This window comes from Felis catus, chromosome A1, assembly GCF_018350175.1.
Source record: "Felis catus isolate Fca126 chromosome A1, F.catus_Fca126_mat1.0, whole genome shotgun sequence".
NCBI classification, from domain to species: domain Eukaryota; kingdom Metazoa; phylum Chordata; class Mammalia; order Carnivora; family Felidae; genus Felis; species Felis catus.
Genome location: NC_058368.1, coordinates 113,989,590 through 114,006,646, shown reverse-complemented (window position 1 = coordinate 114,006,646; position 17,057 = coordinate 113,989,590). Strand labels below are relative to the sequence as shown.

The following is a 17,057-nucleotide window of genomic DNA, read 5'->3' as shown; positions in this document are numbered from 1 at the left end:
TGACCTCTGATAACAGTTACGACTGCCTAGCAAAAGGTGTACCTTTATTTAACCCCCAACCACACGATATTTGCACAGTTAATGAGGTGAATGAATAACTAACTGTCTCAAAAAGAGTAGTGACATAGGCATATATAGTCTGTAGATCATTCTTAAAATTTTTTTTTTCAACGTTTATTTTTGGGACAGAGAGAGACAGAGCATGAACGGGGGAGGGGCAGAGAGAGAGGGAGACACAGAATCTGAAGCAGGCTCCAGGCTCTGAGCCATCAGCCCAGAGCCTGACGCGGGCCTCGAACTCACGGAGTGCGAGATCATGACCTGGCTGAAGTCGGACGCTTAACCGACTGCGCCACCCAGGCGCCCCTGTAGATCATTCTTAATACTGCGATTAAAAATACTGTTTTTAACCCAGGCTTTGCCCTTCACTTGTTGGGTGAGCTTGAATATGGGAGCCCCCTAAACCTCTGCTGTTTTAACTCCAGTAGGAGAGAGATGAACCATGATAGCTACCTGTAAGTGTTTAAGTATTTGTTATAAGGAAGGTATAAATTATGTTAATGTTGAGGAGAAGTGACTTCCAGGTAGGAAGAAGGATCAAGAACAGCATTGTGGAGGATAGAGCACTGGCCAATAAAAAATTGGCCAGATGGAGACGATTGGGAAGAAAGAGGTAATTGCAGGTAAAGGGACAAATAGGCAGTTACCTGGAGCCTGTGTGCTAAGCACTGTACTAATTACATTTACAAATGTTCTGACTGGATCCATTCGCTAATCCACTCCTTCACAGATTGGTGGCTGAAGCTCACCTCAGAAAGATTCAGTAACTTTTTCAAGGCCACTCACCTGGCAAAAAGGTTGAGTTGGGGTTGAATCCACGTCTGATTTTGATGTTCATGCTGTTCCCACTAAACTTCAGATACACATGGCTAATTTGTACTAAGGGTAAAGGAGATTTGTGGAAAATAAATTGGAAGAAGTTGAAACCACATTACTCAGGTCTTTGAGTTGTATGCTAAGGAGTTTGGACCTTATCTGGCAGGCAGTGGAAGTCACTAGAGGTTACTGAGCAATAATAGTGGTAGTGAGTGCAATTTAGACAGATTAACTCCCTAGCACTGAGTAAAATAGTTGGCATTTCAATGATATTTTGGGTGACAAGGTTGTTAAGACAACTGTTGTTAATCAGGTAAGAAAAGAGATCATGAACAAGGGGGGTAGTGCTGGAAATTAACTGAGGGGATTTGTAGGAAGCTGTGAAAGTAAAATTGTCATATGACTGGATATGTAGGGAACAAGGAAGGAAGGAGTAGTTTAATGAGAATTACTGTGTAACTCGGAGGATGGTTGATGCCCCTGGGAATGGGAAGAAGAGATTTAGAAGGAAGGTTTGGAACATAGGTGAAGATGCTGGTAAGCACTTTAATGTATTGTGTCTTTTGCACATAGCTTTACAAAATGGTTACTATGCTAACTATTACTCTTTGCCTCTCCAGGCCCACTCTCCATCTTTCTCTTAAGGTGTTCTTGGGAACTTGATTCTTAAAGAACTGCATACACTTTTTTTTTTTTTAATATGAAACTTATTGTCAAATTGGTTTCCATACAACACCCAGTGCTCATCCCAACGGGTGCCCTCCTCAATGCCCATCACACACTTTCCCCTCCCTCCTACCCTCCATCAACCCTCAGTTTATTCTCAGTTTTTAAGGGTCTCTTATGGTTTGGCTCCCTCCCTCCCTAACTTTTCTTTTTCCTTCCCCTCCCCTGTGGTCTTCTGTTAAGTTTCTCAGGATCCACATAAGAGTGAAAACATATGGTATCTGTCTTTCTCTGTATGACTTAGTTCACTTAACGTAACACTCTCCACTTCCATCCATGTTGCTACAAAAGGCCATATTTCATTCTTTCTCATTGCCAAGCAGTATTCCATTGTATATATAAACCACAGTTTCTTTATCCATTCATCAGTTGATGGACATTTAGGCTCTTTCCATACTTTGGCTGTTGTTGAAAGTGCTGCTATAAACATTGGGGTACAAGTGCCCCTATACTTGACACGTCATCTCCAAAGGCAAGGGAATTAAAAGCAAAAATGAACTATTGGGACCTCATGAAGAAGTTAAAGAGCTTCTGCACTGCAAAGGAAACAATCAACAAAACTAAAAGGCAACCGACGGAATGGGAAAAGATATTTGCAAATGACATATCAAAGGGCTAGTATCCAAAATCTATAAAGGACCAAACTCCACACCCGAAAAACAATCCGGTGAAGAAATGGGCAGAAAACATGAATAGACACTTCTCTAAAGAAGACCTCCAGATGGCCAACAGGCCATGAAAAGATACTCGATGTCACGCCTCATCAGGGAACTACAAATCAAAACCACACTGAGATACTACCTCACACCAGTCGGAGTGGCTAAAATGAATCAATCAGGAGACTATAGATGCTGGAGAGGATGTGGAGAAACGGTAACCCTCTTGCACTGTTGATGCATACTCTCTTCTTTGGCTTCTTGGGATTAGGCACTGGGAGAAACCAGCAGGAGATCTTAAGAGTGAGAGAGAGGTGAGGTCCACATATATGTTCCTCCTGCTCCCCAAATACACATTTGTACTCAGCAGACAGATTTTCATTGGCCACAGCTCTATTCCAATAGCTCTCTCTCACAGCTCTAGGTTCTGGCTCCTGGTAACTCCTCCCTCCTATAGTCACTTCAGACTTGCTGTTGCTAACCCCAAGATGGTTCCCAGACATTGTTGATATTCCTGTGTCCACAGCCTTGTAAATAATTCCTTTTATTAACACCTGTGTTTTATTTTGTTAGTGAAAAATTTTAAATCCCTTCCACATTTTCTAATGACTTGATCTTCCAGGCACCATCAAACTTGGAGAAGACCTAGCTATTTGCACTGTTACTTTCCTTTCTTGTCATGAGTTTTCTCACATTGTTTGAAATTTAGTGTCCTTATTTCCTACTGTGTTAGGTTAAAGTTATGATTCTTCTGCCTATGATTTAGCTGAAAATACAGCAGTGAACAAGAGACAAAAATCCCTGCCCTCAGTAGGGTTTATATTTTAGTGGAGAGAGACAGACAATGAAATACAATAAATTGTATGGTATGTTAGAAGATGATGAGTGAATGGTATAGAAAAATTAACTTAAGGAATAGGGAGTGCTGTAAGGCAGGATGTTTGTGAAAATAGTGCATTTTAAAATAGGGTGGTATAGGTAGGTCTCTCAGAGAAAGTGACAATTGAGGAAACACTTTAAGGAAATGGGGAAGTGACTAGTGCAGATATATAGGGGAAGAGCATTACAGGTAGAGGATTAGGAAAGCAGAAGCTCTGGGGTAGTATTGTGCCTGACCTTTTTGAGGACGAGCAAGTTGGTGATGGTGGGGGAAGAGGAGCAAAGGAGTGACTGATCAGGTCAGAGAGTGGCCAGACCATGCTGGGACTTGGAAGCTGTTGTAAGGATTTTGGCTTTTGCCACATGAATGGTGCACCATTTCAGAGTTTGAACAGAGGAGTGTAATTATCTGCCTTGAATTTTAATAGTCTCTCTGGCTTTCCATCTGTTAGAACAGAATTCCTTTTCCTTTGGTATAGTTGCTTTCAATGAGGGTTAATGAGCAAAGCAACGAGAGGAACTTGGCCTAAGGTGAAAAAACCCACAATCTCTTTAATTCTATGTGTGTATGTGTAATATATATGTATGTGTGTGTGTATACATATATATGTGTGTATATATGAGAGAGATTGATTATATTTGGCTGAAATGAATCTTTAATTGGTGCTGTGCTCTCTGTAGAGGGCCTCCTTGCAAGATTGACCCTTGTCAGGGCACTTCGATTGAGGGAATGTTCCTAACTGAGAAGGGTGGTCCACTGTGTCTAGACTGTCTAGGTTCACTTGCAATCTGATCTATGCTAAACACCTTCTTTCCTTCTGGGAGTCTGGAATTTTGATAAGTGCTAGATAGTGGGTGCCTATAAAACCTTGAGTACTGAGTCCTTGGCAGCAACATTACACAGAAGCGTATTCTCTGTGACCCCTCATGGTAGGGAGAGAGCAAAAAGAGGTTTTGTACATGGATTCCTCTAGACTACCTGTGTCTTTTTTCCTTATGATTGGACTGTGTGTCCTTAACTATGTGACTATTAAACTTTAGTTGTGAGTACACTTAGTGCTGAGTTCTGTGATTTCTTGTAGCTAGTCTCTCAGTGTTGTGTTGGTCTTGGGAACACCAGACACAGGTGATGTGTGTGTGTGTGTGTGTGTGTGTGTGTGTGTGTGTGTGTGTGTGTGTTATCAATTTAAGTGGAAAACATCAGGTTGTGCGTAGAAGGTGGAGTTTTCAAAAAACCTATCGCATAGGTCAGCCAGCCCTATGTTGAATGGAGAGCTCTTCTGAGAAGTTTTTACTTTGTTAATTTCTTTAAAAGCTCTAGGTCTTTTCATTTATTGCATCTTCGAGCAGTTTTGAGCGGCTTCTGGCAGTTTTGAGCATGGGAAGACTCACTGCCATCATGTACATCCTTTGTAAGCAAGTTTATAAAAAGGACCGCCTTATATCGGTCTTTAAAATGATCTAAGTAAAGGAAATTGTTGACATAGGCACCATAAATGATTCCTTAGGGAGAAAAGAAATGTAACTATTAGAAGCAGCAGCATCCCCTAACAGATGTAGTTATGTCAGTATGTTAGAAGGATCACATTTTGTTTGCTTGTAAAGTCTCTGCAATGAAATGTATAGCAAGCTGGTCTGATTTTATGACTTTGTATTACTCCCTTGGGAAGGAAGTTATCCTGTCCTGATCTTTTAATGAAAAGAATTTGATAAATAGAAGATGAGACTTGGGTCACAGAAGGGAGATTATGGCAAAAATGCCCATTTGACAGATCTCTGTCTTCTCAATTTCTGCTTTCTGACTTCAGAGTCACAGCCAGTTGCCCTCAAATCTCTGGATCCATATAGCTGTGAGCTTGAAAGCTTTTATTTTCAATTGGTAGAAATATTTGTTTGTTACCTTCCAAATGATTTTAATCACAGTTTTGTACTTTACAACTGAAATTGCAGACAGTAACTTCTCCATAGGCTGGGTAAGTTGATGAATAAGGAGGGCAAATATGGATGTACTTAGTAAGAACTATGAAATTAATCATATCCTTTGGCTCTAGGACTCCAGTACTAGGAGTTTAACCTAAGAAAACAATTCAGTGAAAGGAGAAATAGCCTTTGCGCAGTTATTATAACATTGTCGATAAAAAGAGATTAAAACTATAAATGTTAAACATTGGGGAAATGTTTACTAAATTGTGCTCTGTGTTGTTGTTGTTGTTTGCCGTTAGTTATATGTTTTCATGTGTATAATTTCTCCAACCAGCTTGTAAGCTTTTTGGCATTCTATTCGTGTAGGATTTATGTTGTAGCTCCCTGGTACAGCCCATTGCATAGACAGACTGAAATAGTCCGTGAGACTGCATTGTAAGAATGTGGTTGTGGAGAGTGCCAGAGAAATGTTTACTAGATTGTGCTCTGTGAAAGGGTGAAGTGTTAGAAACCTGTTGTCCATCAGTAGGTGAATGGATGAACAAAATGTGGTGTATACATACAGTGGAATATTATTCAGTCATAAAAAATGAAATTCTGACACATGCTACAACATGGGTGAACCTTGACAGCATTATGCTAAATGAAATAAGCCAGATACAAAAGGACAACTGTATGAATGCACTTATATGAGGTGTTTAGAATAGGCTAGTTCATAGAAACAGAAAGTAAGAATAGAGATTACCAGGGCCTTGGGGGAGGAGAGAGAATAGAGAGTTAACTGTTTAGTGGAGTTTCTGTGGGAATGATGAAAAAGTTCTGGAGATGAATAGAGGTGATGGTTGCACAACATTGTGAATGTACTTAATGCCACTGAATTGTACACTTAAAAACAGTTAAAATGGTAAGTTATATGTATATTCCACCACAATAAAAAATTACAAAAATATGTAGTAACATGTATTATTTAATGTAGTATATAATATGTAAGTATATTAAAGTAGCAGGATTAAATGAACCTTTTAAATTGTTGTTGTTTAATTTTAAGTGAAGCCACGAGAAATTGTAATTACCTAGTTGCAACTATTTACAATTACGAATATCCTTTTTAAACCTCCACAAAATTACTTACCCAGTGTGCACCTTTATTTCTCTTCCTTTGGCCCTGCTCCCTCCTCTCCCAAATTGAAAGTTGTGTCCTCCTACACTGAGTTCCCAGTCCCTTTTCTGCACTTCTCTTGAATCTCTTGTTGTTGTTGTATGTTGTTGTTTTACCATTATTTATATGTTTCCATGTGTAATTTCCCCAACCTGCTTGTAAGCTCTTTGGCATTTTATTCATATAGGATTTATGTTGTAGCTCCCTGGTACAGCCCATTGCATAGACAGACTGAAATAGTCCGTGAGACTGCGTTGTAAGAATGCAGCTGTGGTGAGTGACCAGAATGTTTGAACATTTTTGCTCATGGGTTTTACATTATGTTCAAGCATTGTGTCTCTCTCAATTCTCTGTACCTGCTAGATGTGCAGACCTGACCTCATTCGTGTACACATCACGTATTCTTGATTTTGGTGCTATGCCTTATCTGTATTTTACATTTTCATGTAAAACAAAACAAAACAAAACAAAACAAAACAAAACAAAACAAAAACAGTTTTCTTTGTACCCAGAAAGGAAAGAACCAAGGAGGTGAGACAGGAGATAGAGTTCTGCAGGTAGAGAACCAGTGCAGTCAATTTAAAATTAAAACTACCTATGAAAAAGTTGTAAGTAGGAATTAATACTCATTTTTGAACAGAATATTCTGTGAAGGAAGCAGATTGCCTCCCTCTATTTAGGTCATTGGTGTAAGTGATTAGGTCTAGCTTTTATTATGAAGAGATGTACATATTTGCCAGCAGAGGGCACCAGCTGCTGATTCCAGAGAGGAAGGAATTTTTACAAAGGTCCTGAATTTGAGTGTTCACAAAGTACTAACAATGGTGTGAAGCCCCCTGCTTGCTGGTATAGTTGGTCTGGTTTTTCTTTGACTCAGATGGGGTCCAGTGGTGTGCTCCCAGCTGTCCCCAAGAGCAGTCTTTGGCTAGGTCTGATTGGTAAGCCAAGGGACCAGAGGAGTCTATAGTAAAGGATTTTATAGTAGTAAGTGTTTGGAAGCATTAGATACCAGCCTGTGTTAATATCTTTAAGGAGTTCATTTGCTGTTGTTCTCCCGTTGATAGGTGAGGTGGAAGAGGTGTTAAGCCAGGCTTATGAGGACCTGGTTCCATGTCCCACTTGGTCCCCTAGTCAACTGGGTGATCTTGAGCCAGTTGCTTTCTTTCTCTCAGCCTCAGTTGGCTTATCTCTGAAATGGAAGTAGTAAGAGGGAGAAAATGCCTGCCATGCACAGTAGTTAATACTGGTCTTTGGAGTCAGGCACACCTGGGTTCAAACCTTTGAGGCTGTGGTCAAGCCATTTAACTCTCAGAACCTTAGTTTCTTCACATGTATGGTGTATGTTCTGGTGGAACTCATGTTTATTTGATTACTTTTGAAAATAACTTCTTTTTGCCTATAGACCCCCTTCACCCATTTCTCTCTCCCCTCACCCCTGCCTCTGATGATGACTAGTCTCTTCTCTATGAGCTTGCTTGTTTTGTTTTGATTTTTTAGATTCTGAGAGAGATCATGCAGTATCTTTCTTTCTCTTTCCAACTTATTTCACTTGTAATGCCAATGGGGTCCATCCATGTTGTCACAAATGGTAAGATTTCTTTTTTATGGTTGAATAATACTCCACTGTACGTGTGTGTGTATACACATACATACATACAACCTTACGGTTGTTTCCATGCCTTGTTTATTGTGAAAAATGTTATAGTGAACGTGGGTGTGCAGATATATAGATATCTTTTTGAGTTAGTGTTTTCATTTTCTTCAGAAGTGGAATTTGCTGGATCAAATGTAGTTTCATTGTCGATTTTTTGAGGAACATCCATACTGTTTTCCATTGTGGCTATACAATTTACATTCCCATCAACAGTGCACTCTGGCTCCCTTTTCTCCACACTTGGTATTTTTTGTCTTTTTGATACTAGCCATTCCAACAGGTATGAGGTTTTGATTTGCATTTCTCTGATGATGAGTGATGTTGATCATCTTTTCATGTACCTGTTGGCCATCTGTATGCCTTCCTTAGAAAGATGTCTATTCAGATCCTCTGCCCATTTTTAAATTGGATTGTTTTTATGCAGTTGAGTTATATGAGTTCTTCATATATTTTGGATATTAGCCCCTTATCAGAGATATGAGTTGAAAATATTTTCTCCCATTCAGTAGGTTGCCTTTTTATTTTGTTGACTGTTTGCTGTGAACAAGAGTTTTAGTATGATGTGATTTCATTTATTTTTGCTTTTGTTGTCAGATTAACAAAAAGTCATTGCCAAGACCTTTGTCAAAGAGCTTACTGCTGATGTTTTCTTCTAGGAATTTTATGGTTTCAGGTCTTACATTCAAGTTTTTAATCAGTTTTGCGTTGATTTTTTGTGTATGGTGTCAGGTACTGGTTTAGTTTTACTCTTTTGTGTGTGGCTTTCCAATTTTCCCAACCTCATTTACTAAAAGGACTGTCCTTTCCCCACTGTGCATTTTTTCTTTTTAACTTTATTTTTTTGAGAGACAGAGATAGAGCGTGAGCAGGGGAGGGGCAGAGAAAGAGGGAGTCAACAGATTCTGAAGCAGGCTTTAAGCTTTGAGCTGTCAGCACAGAGCCCAATGCAGGGCTCGAACTCACAAACCACAAGATCATGACCTGAGCTGAAGTCGGATGCTTAACCAAGTGAGCCACCCAGGTGCCCTTCCCCACTTTGTATTCTTGACTCTTTGCCAGAAATTAATCGATCATTTATATATGGGTTTATTTCTAGGTTCTCTGTTCTGTTGGTCTCTGTGTCTGTTTTTGTGGTAATACCATATTATTTTGATTACTATAGCTTTGTAATGTAGCTTGAAATCAAGGAGCATGATGCGTCCAGTTTTGTTCTTCTTTCTCAAGATTACTGGGCCTATTTGGGGGTATTTTGTATTTCCATGCAAGATTTAGGAGTATTTGTTCTATATCTTTGAAAAATGCCATTGGAATTTTCATAGAGGTTACACTGAATCTGTAGATTGCTTCAGGTAGTATGGACATTTTAATGATATTCTAACTGAGCATGGGATATCTTTCCTTTTGGTTGTATCTTTTTAAATTGCTTTTGTTCATGTCTTACAGTTTTCAGTATACAGACCTTTCACCTCCTTGGTTTAATTTCTCCCTAAGTATTTCTTTTTGGATGCAGTTGTAAATGGGATAGTGTTTTTATTTCTCTTTCTGATAGTTCATTATTAGTATATAGAATGCAGTAGATTTTCGTGTATTGATTTTCTATTTTGCAACTTTACTAAATTTGTTTATTAGTTATAACAGAGGAAGGAACTCTTCCAAACTCACTTTATGAGGGCACAATTATCCTAATACTAAAACCAGACAAGGATGCCACAAGAATATTACAGGCCAATATCTCTGATTAACATAGATACAAAAATTCTTAACAAAATATTAGCAAACTGAAGTAGTCAAAAACAGTAGATTAAAAGGATCATACATTGTGATCAAGTGGGATTTATTCCAGGGTGGCAAGAATTGTTCAGCATCTGCAAATCAGTCACTGTGATATACCACATCAACAAAATGAAGGATAAAAATTATATGATTATCTCAGTAGAAGCAAAAAAAAAAAAAAACATTTGCCAGAATTCATCATCCATTTATAATAAAAACTCTCCACAAATTATATATAGAAGAAATGTACCTCAACATGATAAAGGCCATATATGACAAAACCACAGTGAACATCATACTCAATGGTGAACAGCTGAAATCTTTTCCTCTAAGGTCAGGAACAAGACAAGGATGTCCACTTCACCAGTTATATTCAGCATAGTACTGGAACTCCTAGCCAGAGCAATTAGGCAAGGAAAAGAAATAAAAAGGATCTAAATTGGAAAGGAAAAGGTAAAACTTGTCACAATTTGCATGGTATGACATGGTATTATATGTAGAAAACTCTACAAAGATCTCCATCAAGAACCTGTTTGAATTAATAAACACATTCAGTAAAGTTGTAGGGTGCGAAGTCAGTCTACAAAAATCTGTTGTGTTTGTGTACATCTCACATTTAATACAGGGATAATAGTCCATTCTCACAGGTTTGTTATGATGATTATATGAGAAAGGTACCTGTAAAGCCTTGAGTACAGAGTCTCGTCCAGAGTAAATGGCCAGGGATGGGAGCACCTGTTAATTTCCAGGGAATGTTACCTTAAGTTAAAGGAGATGAGGGACATGAAGCGCATTGTAAGCTTTAAAGTGTGACACAAGTGCCATGTGTTATGAAATTCTTGAAACCACCCAGCACATGGGTGGGTTCTTTCACCCTCAGGGGAAGAATCCTGAGGGAGGCCAGGTATTACTTGGGATAAGGTGGGCTTCAAGTTCCTTTTCAGTTTCTACCTGATTTCGTGGGCTTCAAGTTCCTTTTCAGTTTCTACCTGATTTCTGGGGCAGTCAGAGCACCTCTAGGGGAAATCTACCCCTCAGGTGGTCCAGAATCTAAGGGGAAATTCTTGTGATACAGATGTGGGTGGGCCTTTATTTAGCTCCGATTTTGCTTAGTCCTTGGTGGCCAGTTGGTAGCAGGGATCATGGGAGATGTGGAAGTGGCTCCAGGGGAGGCCTGGGTCTGTGCTTCTGGCACAGGGTAGTTTGGCAGACTTTCTTCTTGACCTCAGAACCAAGGACTGTAGTTTGATAACATTGGCATAGGCAATGAAAATATCTAATGGTTACTGGGTCCTTATTGCAGGCAGGGTTGTATGCTAAGTGCTTTATAGACTTTTATATTGAAATCTCACAGTCCTAGGAAGTAGGTACTATTATTATCTCCTTTTTGCAGATGAGAAAATTGAGACATAAAGTAATTTGGCAAGGGTCATGTTTCTGCTAAGTACGCTTGGATCCTGGTCTTTCTCATTCTGATGGTTTGAGCTCTTTTGTTCTTAGTGGTCTTTACATTTAGCTGTGCATTAGAATCTCCAATGAAGTTCATTGAAATTCCTGCTTCTTGGACCCCAATTCTGTAGGTGTGAGGTCGAGCCTGGCACTGTAGTGTTTTTGTTTTTTTCCCAGATTTATTTAGGTATAACTTACATAAAATAAAATGCACCCATTTTAAGTGTTTAGTTTGATGTAATGTAGTAGTTGTATACAATCGTCTCAGTATTACCACAGTAAAGATACAGAACATTTCCATAACCCTAAAAAGTTTCATTGTGCCTTTTGACCACCTGATTCATACAGTTTCAACCAGCTAGGCCAATGGTTCTGACACACAGGTGGCAGACCACTGTACTGTGTTATGGTGTCTGCAAATGTGAGGAACTGAATGCCTAGAGAAGGAAGATAAAAGTGAAAAAAAGAAAAGAGATACTTGGAAAGAATGGTTGATTTTACTGTTTCCAGATAAGCTATGCTGTACTGGCTCCCTGTGGAGAGATGGAGTGTGGAGAAAAGAACTTTCTAGACCAAAAGCAGTTAAATAAAAACAGTTTCTTTTCCTAACATGGTTTCTTCCTGAGCCACATAAAGCTGAAGAATTCTGTACAAATTTGGTGTGGATGGCTGGGCAGATTGCTTTGGATGGAGAGTTGGGGCCACTAGCTACAATTGGTGAGCTGTGGAGAAGCCTTGGGTGTGGGAAGGCGGGCCTAAGATACTGTTGGCTGTGCAGTTCAAGGATGGGACCTCTTCCCCACCAGGCAGACACCAATTTGGTTCCATTTGATTTTCCTCTGCTGCAAGAATCCAATAGCATCTCTTCTTAATCTGAAGTTCAGTCAGGAAAATTAGCCTAAAGCAAATAGTTTCAGACTGTGGCCCAAAGAACATTTGGATAATAAAGTAGAAAATGTAAAATGTAGCTCTGAAATTAGAGAAGGTTAGGGTGGGAACTTTGTGCCAGGAATCTGGAGACTTTGATTCTTGACTCAGCTCTGTTCCTGATTTTGTTAGATGACCTTCTCTGAATGTTCTCTGTACCTCTGTGGATACAGTGAATGGTTAGTAAAGTGTGCAGGTAGCAATAATATGGTTTTAGCACATACATTGTAGTGACATTGGGTTAGCACAGCAAAAGTAGGTTGTGAAGGAAGTGCTGTAAAATTTTTATATTGACTGTGGAATGAAATCTGTATATACTCAGCTGTAAGTATTTCCTTTTCTGACCTTTTTCTTTTCTCTCTGGTTTATTAGATGTGACGTTTCCTCCCTTTCCTGTATGGGAAAATGGTCAATAAGGGTATAAAGGTGTAAAAGAAAGACTTATCTTATTCTTATGCTCCTTTTATGAATCACCCAGTTGTCTTCCTGGTGGATGTCTGCACTCTGGCACGGATTCTGGGATTCAGTTTCCTTGTTTGTGGTGTTCAGCTTCTCCTGGTCCCTGTGATTCACCTCGAGAGGAAATATCTGGAGCCGAGCCACAAGGCTGATTAGAGGAGGAAGGGACAGAGGGAGAAAGATATGAGGGGTGTTATTGTGAAAGGAAAAAGTGTTGATCTAGGGCGGTAGGATGTAAATAAAATAACCCAGACTGAGTCTCATTTGAGAAAGAGTGAGTTGGGGTAGTAGCCTCATCTAAGAGGACACTGAGGTGTCAGTGGGAGATAATCTTTGAGAATAACACCTTACCAGTTTCCATTCAGGGTCTGTAAAAGTTACTTCTAGTTTCTGTTACCTCAGTGTGCCTTCCCTTCCCCCGTTCCACTGTTTCAAGGCTTTGTAACAATGAAGAAATTCAACAGGTCGAAATTTTAACAGTCATAGAATAAACAGTCATCTCTCTTGCTTTCACATACATTATGTTATCCTCCCTGAAGACCTCTACAAAATATTAAGAGTCTAGTAAAAATTTCTTCTTAAACAGTCTTACAGATGAACAAACAAAATGGAACATTTAAGGCATTTTTTGAATCGTGTGATTTTAGAGCTGAAAGGGACCCTGGACTGATCCTGTGTTATAGAGGAGGAGGATCTGAGGTTCAAAGTGGGAAGAAGACTTGGCTGAAAGTCGCTCAGCTAGCTAGTGGTAGCATAGATCCTGAAAAGCCTAGGTTTGACCTGGATGGTTTGACAATAGAGATGCTCATGTATGATTTTTCTGAGTCATTAAGGAAGCTTCTGAACCCATTTCTGTGGCTAACCAATCAGTAGTGGCAATTTGCCTCAATTTCCATTAAGCCTCTTGACTGTGGCTAGGAGACACAGACTGCCCTTCTGCCTTCCCAAGATGATGTTTTAGAGTTAAGAAAGTCTAAATTGAAGCTCAGCAGCTGGAGATTACAGGGTACAGGCGATCTTTGGCTGGAGATGGGGGTTCAGTGGGAGACTGACTAGTTGGAGCCACAGTTTCATTTAAATTTCAGTGCTTTGGGCAGATACTTCAGTGTTGTGCAATGAAATTTGTGATCATCCAGTACCGTGTAGGGAAATCAACATGTGCAGTATTCATTTTGATGGCTTCACTGCAATCATCTTTGGCCCCTGGAGGCAAAATAGGGTTGGTTTCCATTTCACCTATGTCTACTGTTCCCTTTATAAAATTTCTCTCCACATTCTCAGAGCTATCAGACTCTTTCCCCCCTAATTTCTCTCCATCTGTCCGACTGTCAGAGCTACTGTAGATTTTGTGAGGAGGAATCAGAACGTGAGCTGTGACCTATAAGCTGATTTCCCCAGGTGGATATACTCCACTGCAAGCCACAGAGGGGCCTCCTCATTCCAGCAATCCGGCCGGGCTGACGGACTTGTAGCCTATGGGGGCAGGGGTGGGGTTGGAGGGCGGGGGCCAGTGTTTCTTGGGCTAGTGAGGAACTGCCTGAACCTTTGCAGCGTAGGCACAGGAGGCGGAAGCCCCCCGGGGTGAGCTAGTCTCCAGAGCTGGGGATGCCTAGGCAGATGTGGAGGCAGCTGGAAAGGTGGCACCGCACTTGGGCCGCTGGAGCTGCGCTGTTCCTAGGAGACGGAGGAGCAGCAGCGAGCCTGCGGGGGAGGGGGAGCAAATGGGTTGCTGCGTTTAGCAGCTGAAAGGGCTGCAGGGAGCTCTGGGTAAGACATTTTCTGCTGCTGCCGCTTCTGCGGTAGAAGCTGCTGGGAGTAAGTCAGAGGAAGGAGGATAGAGAGGGAGGAGGCTTCATTTGCAGCCATGCTGAATCACTGTTGCTGATCAGATCTCCTGTTGGTTGGCTGGGAGAACCGAGAACAGAGCTACGATCTCCGGGTGCATGCACAGTTCAGCGGCTACCACCCCGGCTGGGCCTCGCACAATGGAGGGTGAAAGGTACGTATGTGTTAAATGTGGTGTGTGTGTGTGTGTACACGTATGCTTGTGGTGCAGCTACTAGCTTTTGTATCTGCATTGGCTAGGCTGGGTCGGAAGACCTCCCTGCCCGATGGATCCGGGCAGACAGCAGAGTCAGAGCAGGGAAGCCCCCTTTTCCAGAGATCTGGCTTCCGCAAAGGCAGGTCTGGGTTTGCTGGGCAGTGGAGCACCCTGAAAGAAGGGACTTCCTGGTGGTGTTCGGGTATAGTTTCAGCATGGGCTGAATCAGGATTGTCTTTCTCAGGCTCTTTCAAGGAGGCGTTTCCCTTTCTTGACTACTTTCCAGGGGTGGTTTTTCTTTGGTGGGGGGTTTCTGATGTCACAGCAGGGCTGGCCTGGCATGGAGTGCTTACATTTTCACACTGAAGTGCTCAAATCTTTAGCTAGCATACCACGCTCATGTCTATTCTAAAAAGGTGTGTGTGTGTGTGTGTGTGTGTGTGTATGTGTGCGCGCGTGTGCCTATATGCACACACAAGTTCAAATAAGAAGGAGAGAAACCCTTCAGATGATACTTGGTCTGAACTGATGTTCATTTTCATTGAAAAGTTTTTGAATGATACTGGAAGGTATGTGCTTTAGAGGAACTCTTGCTCTGTCCATCAGGGGTTCCTTATGAAATAGGAATAAACAGAAGGGAATTTAAGTACCTCTGTTGAGCTGGATGTAACTAGTGAGAGTTTATTTTCTGGCAGGCACGTGCATATATGCATTTTAAACTATTATCTGAGGATCTGATTCTTTTATTTCAGAGGTACTCTATGCAGTGCGGGGGTGGGTCATTCTTCTGTGCTAAAACGTCTCCTCCTGTTGTGTCAGCTTTTTGGTTCTGTGGGTCTGCGGCTGGTAGAGAACAAGGCTTGCCATTTTTCCTGAGATGAGGAGACAGCATGGAGCATTAGGCAGGGAGCATTAGGCAGGGAGGGGTGAGGTGTGGCAGTGCACCATTTCGGGGGTGGGGGGAGTGCTGCTTTGAGTTGCAGGTTTGATGCAGATGATAACTGGCTGGTTGAATGGTAACAGGTTCATCTAACTCAGCACTGGTTTGTACCTCAATAAACACTTGCTTTTGCACGTATTGTCTCCACTGGTGCATCTCATGGGGCAGAATGATGCCATTAAACATCTCTAGACCCTGTTAAAATTGGCATGATTGTTGGGTGTCTTCCTGTCTGAAGAGGCCCCAGGGACTGCATTTCTCCATGTGACTCCCGCAGGAAGAGTCTGGGACTTTTTAGTCTGAGTGTGCTGCTGATGCAGCTTCTCCCTCAGCGGTTTTTGCAACAGGGGCTTAGTGTTGGACTCAGTGTGGCCTGCTGGGCAACAGAGCATCCGGAGGCCTGTTTCCTAGGCTGGGAGCAGAGGTGGGTAGTGTCCTCACCTTCTGTTGGTGTGATAGTTAGTAGAAGGGCAGGGGCGAGGTGAATCGTGGTTTAGAGGTTCTGGATCAGGCTCATTTGCTTGACTGGTGGTGTGTGGGGGCTGAAAGGTCCTTGTGAGACTAGCAGTAGCTGATCAGGGTACTGCTTCCTGAGCATTTTTGGGCATCTTCTGTTTTTAGAAATGTAATGAGTCTTTGCCCTCTAGGAGATCTCTTGTTCTTTGATGTTCTGGTGCCTCTCTGCTGGGAAGGCTGATGTCCTGGGCTTTATAACACCTGCTTTTTGCACATGTTCTTTTGTCTTTCCCCTACTGGAGGCAGAGAGTAGTCAAGAAATACAAATTGAGCAGCTTCCAAGGTTCACCATGTCACCCAGCTCACTACCGTTTGTTTCCACTTCACGTCCAGCTCACCATGTCAGGCATTCAAGTCCTCTGAAATCTGGCTCAGTCTGCATTCGCTCTGCTTACCCATACCCCCACCAAGCAATCTTTTGGTCTGTTTTGTGACCATACATCCTGTGTACTGCTCCATCCAGCCCCAGATCCTTAGCTCCTGGAGTTCCTTTTGCTTGGAATGCCTTTTCCCATCTTCTTTTCCTAAAGTTATCCATCTAACAAGGCTGTTTTAAACTCCTCTTTTGTGTTGGAAACCTCAGCTTTTCTAGTCCCGGGTGATGTTCTTCTGAATTCCAGTACTTCAGGTTTGTGTCCATAGTTGGATACGGAATAATAGGCCCACTCACCAGATCTTTTTGTGCTTTTGTTTCATGTGTCTTACAAGCCCCCAGACTCAGAGACATGTCTTCAGGGGGGTAAGGATGGTGCCACTCTGAACACTCCTCACTCATCGCTGTGTGGCTGCATGCATAGTAGGTGCTGCCTAATTGTTTGGTGATGAACTGATAACTTTTGTGGGAAGCTGTGATAACTAAGAGGAAACTTGGTGAGAGAAGAGATTGAAACCTTTGGCCAATAGGTTCATCTTTGGCTATCGGCCTTATTATCTCAGCACGGGTCATTGACCCTATGGAATGCTTTTGTAGGCCGAGAACAGGGGAAGTAGCCTGGTTTTACAAGTTCCCTGGGAAAGCCAGGGTTGGAGAAGCTGAGTGACTAGCCTAGGATCACATGTCAAACCTCCAGCAACTGGAG

At 41.6% G+C, this 17,057-nt stretch overlaps 1 protein-coding gene across 15 annotated transcripts in view; it reads left to right on the top strand.

Annotated features, from left to right (window-relative positions):
* Positions 1-17,057, top strand: part of KLHL3 (kelch like family member 3) — a 282,390-nt gene that overhangs the window by 150,453 nt on the left and 114,880 nt on the right. For 8 of the 15 annotated variants that reach the window (XM_045059450.1, XM_045059493.1, XM_019832568.2 and 5 more), the window contains one exon: positions 14,371-14,480. The exons of 5 other annotated variants lie outside the window; for them this stretch is intronic. Coding sequence is in view for 5 of the 10 variants with exons in the window: in XM_019832568.2 (XP_019688127.1) it covers positions 14,371-14,480 (110 nt within the window). In the remaining 5 variants the exon portion in view is untranslated. Of the gene's footprint in view, positions 1-14,005; positions 14,481-17,057 lie in introns of those variants that run through there. 2 more of the 15 variants (XM_023255572.2, XM_019832582.2) reach the window with 2 other exon arrangements.